Genomic DNA, 9002 nt, shown 5'->3' with positions numbered 1-9002 from the left:
GTAAACAGAGAGAGAGAGAGAGAGAGAGAGAGAGAGAGGGAGAGGGAGGGAGGGAGGGAGGGAGACACAGAATTAGAAGCAGACTCCAGGCTCTGAGCTGTCAGCACAGAGCTGGACACGGGGCTCCAACTCACAAACCTCAAGATCATGACCTGAGCTGAAGTTAGACGCCTAACCCACTGAGCCACTCAGGTGCCCCGATTTATTTTTAACTTTTAAAATGAGCCATTAGAGGGCACCTGGGTGGCTCAGTGGGTTAAGTGTCCAACTCTTGGTTTTGGCTCAGGTCATGATCTCAAGGTTCATGAGACTGTGCCTGTGTCCAGTTCCATAGGCTCCTGTTTAGGATTCTCTCCCTCTCTTCTCTGCCCCTCACCTGCTCACTCTCTCTTTCTCTCAAAATAAACAACCTTAAAAAAAAATCACACATCTACCAGAACCAACTTATTTTACTAAAGATTTCACTGGATCCTTACTTATCAACCCACAAATCCTCTAAATCTTAATACTTGATTTTTGAACTCATAGCCCATTATAAACAAATTTATATATGCCCCCAATTTAAGAAATCTAAATTCCAACAATATTTCTAAGATCCCAGGGACTCCCAGGAAATATCAAAAAGTATGTTTTCAGAGTTGATTATATTTCAAACAAGAAGAAACTCACAGAGAGACAATCCAAAACAAAGTCCCAGACAAAATCCAAAATTAAAGACTCACAGCTTTATGAATCCAAGGACAGTATTGTGTTATTCACCACTCTGTGGATCCCCAGTACCCAATACGGGGCTGACCACACAGTGGCTGTTGAATAAATATTTATTCAGCAGAGCTGAAGGATTATGGAGTGGGTAATAAAAGAAAGGGAGAAAGGGGGACCATCATATGACCTCAGGGAAGCACACAGTAGCTCAAATTCAAGATCAGTTTACCTCTGATCCTAGGACAGATGTGCAGAAAAGAGCTCACATACAAAGAAAAGAAGGTTATGAAAATGCATGGTCTATCTACCTTTAAATAATGATCTAATCATGCCTTCATTTGATGGTCGATTCTATAATTTGAAGAAAGCTGGAGGACACCAGACCTTAACACAAGGTTCTTTCCAGCCTTTTATAACATAGGGCCTGATACATAGAAGCTTAATAAATGTTTGTTGAGAATATGAACAAGTTGGATGCATCACTCAGCTCTGCCATTGCTGAAATTGAGAAGCATCTAAATTGTCTCTCCTAGAAGGAACAGGCAAACATCCGTGTGGAGAAGACAGATAAGCTCGGTTATGTGCTAAGAAACAGAATGTAACATGGCTTTTCTCATCTACATGCCACAAATCAATTTCTCAAAGAAGCATTCTTCTCCATCTAACTATATCAAATCCCTGGCCTTGGAATCTTTGGATCCTAAGGTCCTGAGTCACCTGGGGAGGAACCCCATCTGAAGGAGACAAAGCAGCTACGATGACCAGTTGTCACACAGTTGGTGATAAGGAAGTCTATAAAAGGCCTCTAAAGGGAACCAACCATATGTATGGCAAAGAAACTAGAGCACTGTCTCAGTTCTAACAGAGTTACCTAGCCCCAAAAAGGGTATGGAGTGTATGTCAGCTTTCTAAACTGTATACATCCTATGTCTTACAGATCTCATCATTTGTCTGCTTACAACTCTTCTTTACAGGGGTGTAAAATCACCTAAAGCCACTGAATATTCTCGATCTTATCCACCTCCATCTTTCCACAGCTCATCATGCCTCCCTTTGTTCCCAGCACATGTTAAGCTCTTTCTTACCTTAGGCCTCTGTGCTAGCATACACTCTGCTGGAATGTTCTTCCCATGGTTGGTTCCTTCTCATTCTTCAGGTCTTGACTCACATCTCACTTCCCCAATTGCCTTACCTAATGAAGCCTCCCATCCTGTTTATTTATCTGTTTTTATAAAAAAATTTTTAATGTTTGTTTAATTTTGAGAGTGAGAGAGAGACAGAGTGTGAGCAGGGGAGGGACAGTAAGAGAGGGAGACACAGAACTCAAAACAGGCTCCAGGCCCCGTGCTGTCAGTACAGAACCTGACACCGGGCTTGAACCCACAAATCATGAGATCATGACCTGAGCCAAAGTTGGACGCTCAATCGACTGAGCCACCCAGGCATCCCCTATTTATTTATCTGTTAGTCTTCTCTATACCTTGAGGAAAGAAACACTGTCTGTCTTACTCACTGTTGTATACCCAACACCCAATCACCATGCCTGGCACAATAGTAGGTGGTCCAGCATACCTGCTGAGTTCTGACTGAGTGAAATCAGGGTCACCATAGACCCTGGTGACCACTCTCCCATTCTGAGCACCCTCATCTTGTTTCTACTAACACCACTCTTCCCTGTTGTTCCTCTAACTTCCCCAGATCTCTATGATTGGCAATGTTTCCTTCTGCCTATGCTTCATTCACTCATCCTACCAACTACTTAGTTTCTGACTCATATCTCAATCTGTTTTCTGTGTATATATATATATATATATATATACACACACATATACATACAGATAAATAGGGGCACCTGGGTGGCTCAGTTGGTTAAGCATCTGACTTTGGCTCAGGTCATGATCTCAGTTCCTGAGTTTAAGCCCGCACTGAGCTCTGTGTTGACAGCCCAGGGCCTGGAGGCCTGCTTCAGATTCAGTGTCTTCCTCTCTTTCTGCCCCTTCCCTGCCCATGTACTCTCTCTCTCAAAAAGAAAAAAACAGGGGCGCCTGGGTGGCTTAGTCGGTTAAGCGTCCGACTTTCGCTTAGGTCAGGATCTCGCGGTTCGTGGGTTCGAGCCCCGCGTCGGGCTCTGTGCTGACTGCCAGCTCAGAGCCTGGAGCCTGTTTCGGAGTCTGTGTCTCCCTCTCTCTGACCCTCCCCTGCTCGCGCTGTCTCTCTCTCTCTCTCTCCTAGAAATAAATAAAAATATTAAAAAAAAAAAAAAAAAAAAAAAAAAAAAAAAAAAGAAAAAAACACTAAAGAAAAAAAAGGTAAATAAAAAGGTGACAGATTAAAAGAGATTTTTTCATCTTGTTTTCAATCTCAGTTCTCTTCTATATTCTGGGTCTCAATACCTCTAACATCTACCCAATACTCAAGCCAGAAACCTCTAGATTCCTTCTCCTTCTCCAGCTCCCCAAATCTAGTCTCTAACTTTCTTCCTAAACCTAGGTCCGCAAAAACACTTCACTAATAGATACTCTCTTTTCCACTGGACACAAAAGCTCCTTGATAGTGTCCCAGGCAGCTATCACCAGAAAGAACTGGAAATGTGGANAGAGAGAGGGAGTCACAGACTGAAACAGGCTCCAGGCTCTGAGCTGGCAGTCAGCACAGTCCGACGCGGGGCTCGAACCCACGAACCGTGAGATCATGACCTAAGCGAAAGTCGGACGCTTAACTGACTAAGCCACCCAGGCGCCCCCATCATGCTCTAATTATAAAACTAATCTGCTCATAATTCCCTACACACACTATCTTTCCCAATTTTGTTTTGTTTTGAATTTGACTGAAAGATTTATCTTTATGGAGACACTGTAGAAGAGAAATCTGGCGGTAGAATTTCCTTTTTTTAAAGTTTATTTATTTATTTTGAGAGAGAGGGAAAGTAAGTGCATGCAAGTGGGAGGGGGGCAGAGAGAGAGGGAGAGACAGAAACCCTCTGCCAGTACAGAGCTCAATATGGGGTTTGAACTCAAAAACCATAAGATCATGGGGCACATTGGTGGCTCAGTCGGTTGGTCGTTTGACTTCTGCTCAGGTCATGTTCTCATGGCTTGTGAGTTCAAGCCCCGTATCAAGTTCTGTGCTGACAGCTCAGAGTCTGGAGCCTGCTTCAGATTCTGTGTCTCCCTCTCTCTCTCTCTGCCCCTCCTCTGCTCACCCTTTCTCTCTCCTTCAAAAAAAAATTTTTTTTTAATTAAAAAAGTTAAAAAACAGGGGTGCCTGGGTGGTTCAGTCGGTTAAGCGGCCGATCACGGCTCAGGTCATGATCTCATGGTTCGTGGGTTTGAGCCACACATTGGGCTCTGTGCTGACAGCTCAGAGTCTGGAGCCTGCTTCAGATTCTGTGTCTCCCTCTCTCTCTCTCTGCCCCTCCCCTGCTCACAATGTCTCTCTCTCTCTCAGAAATAAATAAAACATTAAAAAGATTTTTTTAAAAAAAGTTAAAAAACAAAAATAAAAAACAAACCATGAGATCATGACCTGAGCCAAAGTCAGACATTTAACCAACTGAACCACCCAGGTGCCCCATGGCAGTAGATCTCTCATAGGGCATTCCTGGTGCTCATTGGCTCCAGGAATGGTATTGACTTCTGTAGTTTGATAGGAAGCCCTCCCTGAATCCCCACATCAGGTCAAGTCCCTTCTCCCCTTCCAAAGCACCTTATACAACCTCTACCTCATTTTAATAAAATGAACTGTTTTTGTATCCCTTAACTCACATGAGACTAACTTCTTCAGGGTGCAGGACCATTTCTTATTCAATTTTTATGTTAGTAAGCAGAGTCCACAGAGGTACATATGTTGCCTTCAACAGAGTGAGCCTTCAGTCTCTCTAGAACAATTCAGACAGAGACATGCTTCCACACCAATACATTCTCCAAGTCTTACTGAAAACATTTCAAGTTTGCACTGCCTTTACTTTATCATGAGTCAAGCGTTATCATTATCAGAGAGTCCTCTTTGCCTAGATTTTCCTGTCCCTATGTTGTTGGCATTTCCCTAATCTCCCAATATTACACAAAGGCCAGGAAGGCAGCCAAGAAGCTAGATGCAGATCCCCACTGTGATGCCAGGCTAGATTGCAAGGGCTAGATGCATCTGCATTTGCGGAGATTCCAAAAAGAAACCTAGAGACAAAGCTGAACCCATCCTCAGAAGGGCAGAGTGGTGGGAAGTAGGGAACTCCTGTTCAGCTACCTACTTTTCATCATCTCTACCTTTCTGAGCCTGCTCCTTACCTGGGAAATGGAGATTACCATACAGGGCTGTGGTAACTTTAGTTAAGCACTGTCTGGTTCTCTAGTTTAGGAATGTAATCCTAAAGCATAGATCCACTTCTTAGACCTAAACCTATCTATCACCCACAACTGCTGCTTAGATGTGCTGAGGGCTGGGAAAAAGACGGAGAGAGAGTGAAAAACTATTTTTTTTTTTTAAGTTTGAGGAAATTAAAATGATCATCATCTCTCAGGCAGACATGATTTAAAAATGTGGATTTTTATGACCCACAAAAGAATCACCAAGGCCAAGCTGTATGAGGTTTCCCTTAAAGTTCAATTCTGAGTCCACTGTACAGAAATGCTCTTTTGGGGGCACCAGAGTGACTCAGTCAGTTAAGTGTCTGACTCTTGATTTCAGCTCAGGTCACAATCTCATCATTCATGAGATCGAGCCCTGTGTTCAGCTCTATGCTGACAGTGCAGAGCCTGCTTGGAGTTCTCCCTCTCTCTCTCTCTGTCTCTTCCCCCACTTGTGCAAGCACTCTTTCTCTCAAAATAAATAAACATTAAAAACATTCTCTTTTCATGGTTGTTATTTAGATATTTAGACAATTTGAAACTCTTGATTTCTGGAAACTGGCAAAGTCAGGAGTAAGGATTAAGGTATCTAAACAGTTGACAGAAGAAACTTTGCTCTTCCACCCAGGTTGTTTTTTTTTTTTTGTTTGTTTGTTATTTTTAAAATCCTGGTCTCAAATGACATTATTTTTACTTTACATTAAGTAAACTCTAGCCCCAACATGGGGCTTGAACTCAGAACTCCTGAGGTCAAGAGATGCATGCTCTACCCACTGAGCCATCCAGGCACCCCTCAAATGGCATTATAATCACTGCTTTTGGCCAAGAGACTACCACAGAGATATACAAGCTACTTACACCATCAAGTTTAGTTTGAAGCTATGGTCGTAGTTCTCACTCTGTCCTGTGAAGTACTGGTATGAGAAGCTGTGAGGGGGGGGTTCTTTCTTAACTAGAAGCCAAACTGTTGAGCAACAGCATGATGAATGCATCTGGAGGCAAATATATCACTGGCCTCCTAATCAAGCTCTTGGTGCTTCACAAGAGGTCAGAGCATTTCACACCAGCTAAAATTTGGGGAAGAACTCTGCAGGAGTGGTATAAGTTATGAGAAGTTGGCTAAGACCTCTCAAAAACAAGACAAAACAAAACAAAACAAAACAACTGGCTCCTTTAACCCAGAGGCTCATGGAGACAGTGAGCACCAGTAGGGTCCTACCAGCATCTATTCTGCAGTTCCTCATGTATTCTATCTCCAGAGACAAGAGTCGTCCAGATTCAAGGATAAGCTATAGCCCAAAGGAATAGGTGACTCAGTCCAGTAGCCCAAATTAGTGGGACAAAAGTTCAGGTCTGCACAAACAACACCAACACCTGGTCCACACCCCTTTTTCCTAGTGCTGGATCAGTGTAAACACACAGTGGAGTTACTGAATGCACATCATAAAAGTAGTGACACTAGGGATTGTTAAAACTGGGCCAAAACGCAAAAATGGCCAAACTGCATTTTATACAAACTGAACGTTATTTTCCCTGAGCTCTTATGTCTTTCAACCTTCAACTCTCTCTGCTAAGGTCTGGGTTTAGGATTACATCACATACCGACCACATTATAAACAAGAAGGAAACAAGTCACAAGTTCCTTTAATACACAAACTCTTCTCACCTCACTTGACTAGATCCCTAACATGTGATGGTGGGATCTAATGCTAGGTTATCCCTTCCGACAAGGCAGCTCACAGCCCAGAAAAGCAAAGGGGGACAGACGACTGTGGCGTTTAAGAGTTTCAGCCACTTCTTAGCTATTAAGAGTGCAAAATGGAAATAGGAAAAACAAAAGTATGGACCCTCAGAATCCAGGGAGGCATACTTGAGATAACAACGCATAGGAGAGGGGGGCCTGGCCTTGAGTAAGTGTTTGGGGCGTGTCCGCCATTGTTATTATTACTACTGTACCACTGCCCCAGGAGGAGCCCAGCTGAGGCCTGGGGCGAGGGCATCTAGGCCAGACTGAGCGACAGACGGGTGGGTCTGGCCGGTAGGAGCAAGTAACTTAGTGCCTGGAGGCCAAAGAGCTGAGAGGACGGAAGAAGCGAGGAACCGCGGGCGCAGGGGAATAAGGGACAGAGACCAGAGGTAGGAAAGGCCTGGAGGGAAGAAAGAAGAAATGTCCTGAGGTAGGACCCCACACTCACCTAGAGTGAATTCCCATTGCTCATTTCCCAGAGAGCGCTCCGGCACCACCTCCAGATCCAGCATTGGTTCAGTTTGCCGGGCCGAGGCGGCCTCCCTGCAACAACGCAGACGGGACCGAAGCTGAGGAGACAGACCAGCGACTAACCCGCCGTCCCCGCCGGCCTGGCTCTCGACCTGCTCTTCGGCCGCCGGCAGCACTAACCCAATACTACACCTCAGCTCAGCTCAACTCCGCTCTGCTCACCGGCAGCAGCCTTGGCAGCAGGGGCAGCGGCGGCAGCCGGAGCGTTTGCTGCAAAACGGGCGTGCTGTGCCGTAAAGTGTGGCGGAGGCGGGGCTAGGGCGGGATTTCAATCACGGAGGGGAGGGGCTCAAGGCGGAGTCGCGCACGCGCAAAATGCTGTGAAAAATTGGGTAGAGGTACGAGGGAGGTGTGACGGTACTACGAAGAGTGGGCGCTTTCATAAAGAAGGGCCCCATAGTCCGTGAACCCCATATCTGCATACCACAGCACACACGTTTCACACGTCTGCATGCACACCACGCAACACACAAGTGTGATGCGGTTATACATCTGTCTGCCGTCTACACCTACGTCCTACTCATTCACTGGGCGCAAAAGGCGAGTTTAGAGCGTGCAACGTCTGAGGCCCGGAGGGGAGGGAGGACACGGCCTTCCAAGTGAGTGTGGAGCGTGCTTGAGTGTTTGGGTAGGGACAAAGCGGAGTTGGGGGAGAGAAATAGGAAGAAGAGGGAGGAGCTAGGCCAGATCTCCTGCTGACCTAGTCTAGTTGTGCACAACGCCCTGGGGACAGTATCCAGAGATCGTTGGCAGCAGCTCAGACTCGAGCCAGAGCCAGCTTTGCCATCAATGCTGTGTGGTCTTGACCAAACCTCTGGTACCCTTTGTGCTTCATTAGTCTCATCGACAGGTCGGAGGAGGAGCTCCTCTAGCCTGTTCAGCCTGAGCTTTTGGCCCTTGACCTGGGGCCCTTGAAATACTACAAGGCAACCAAGACCTCTTGTAGAGCCAGGTGGTCATGGAAGCAGACTCTGGATTCTCACAACCACCCTGAGATGTCAGATTATACCTCACTTTTCAAGGAAAAACAAAACAAAACAAAAATGCAACGAGGCCCAGAGAAGTCAATGGCTTTGTGATGCTAGGTGGTAGAGCCCAAGTTCTTTACATTACATTGCCCTTCGAGGAAGAACTTTAGCAGGGGAGAAAATGACATGCTAAATTCTCAAACTGGCTTGGTAGGTATGTAACTTGGCAGACTCCATCAAAACTTGAAGTCTCTGCTGGCATTAAAACATGGAGAAGGATGTCCATTGCAGCATCATATGCCAAAACAAGAAAACTGAGTCATTGAGATGTCCATCAGTAGGGAAGTGGCTAAGATATATATAAAAGAATATGTTTAAAAATTGGAAGTACATTTTTTATGTATGCTGATTTGGAAGGAGCTGTAAGAGAAAAAAGGCAGGTGTAAACTGTATTAGTATGTAAAAACAGAAATAAAAGAAACATTGGTTATATACCAAAAAGAACATTCCTGGAAAGATAAACAAAAGTTATCAATAATACCTAATACAGGGAGTGCGGCAGGGTTAAGGGGGACATTTACTCCTTACCATGCATGGTGAACATTAAAGATGTAGATAGGCTATGGGACACCTTGGTGGCTCAGTCGGTTAAGTGTCTGACTCTTAATTTTGGCTCAGGCCATGCATGGTCTCAAGGTCCTTGAGTTC

The 9002-nt window shown here is 45.0% G+C and overlaps 1 protein-coding gene across 3 annotated transcripts in view; it reads right to left on the bottom strand.

Moving 5' to 3' along the window:
* PHAF1 (phagophore assembly factor 1) overlaps positions 1 to 7531 on the bottom strand; it is a 29969-nt gene extending 22438 nt beyond the window's left edge. The window contains exons 1-2 of one of the 3 annotated variants that reach the window (XM_077755541.1): positions 7489 to 7531; positions 7244 to 7338 (exon numbers count right to left, since the gene is read on the bottom strand). In XM_077755541.1, coding sequence (XP_077611667.1) covers positions 7244 to 7307 — 64 coding nt within the window. In that variant the 5' untranslated portion in view covers positions 7308 to 7338; positions 7489 to 7531. Of the gene's footprint in view, positions 1 to 7243 lie in introns of all 3 variants that reach the window. The other 2 variants (XM_077755540.1, XM_077755542.1) reach the window with 2 other exon arrangements.
* Positions 7532 to 9002: the final 1471 nt, after the last annotated feature.

The sequence above is a fragment of the Crocuta crocuta genome, unplaced genomic scaffold, assembly GCF_008692635.1.
Source record: "Crocuta crocuta isolate KB4526 unplaced genomic scaffold, BGI_CrCroc_1.0 scaffold152, whole genome shotgun sequence".
NCBI lineage: Eukaryota > Metazoa > Chordata > Mammalia > Carnivora > Hyaenidae > Crocuta > Crocuta crocuta.
The sequence above is the reverse complement of the archived record's forward strand: the minus strand, read 5'-3'. Positions and strand labels throughout refer to the sequence as shown.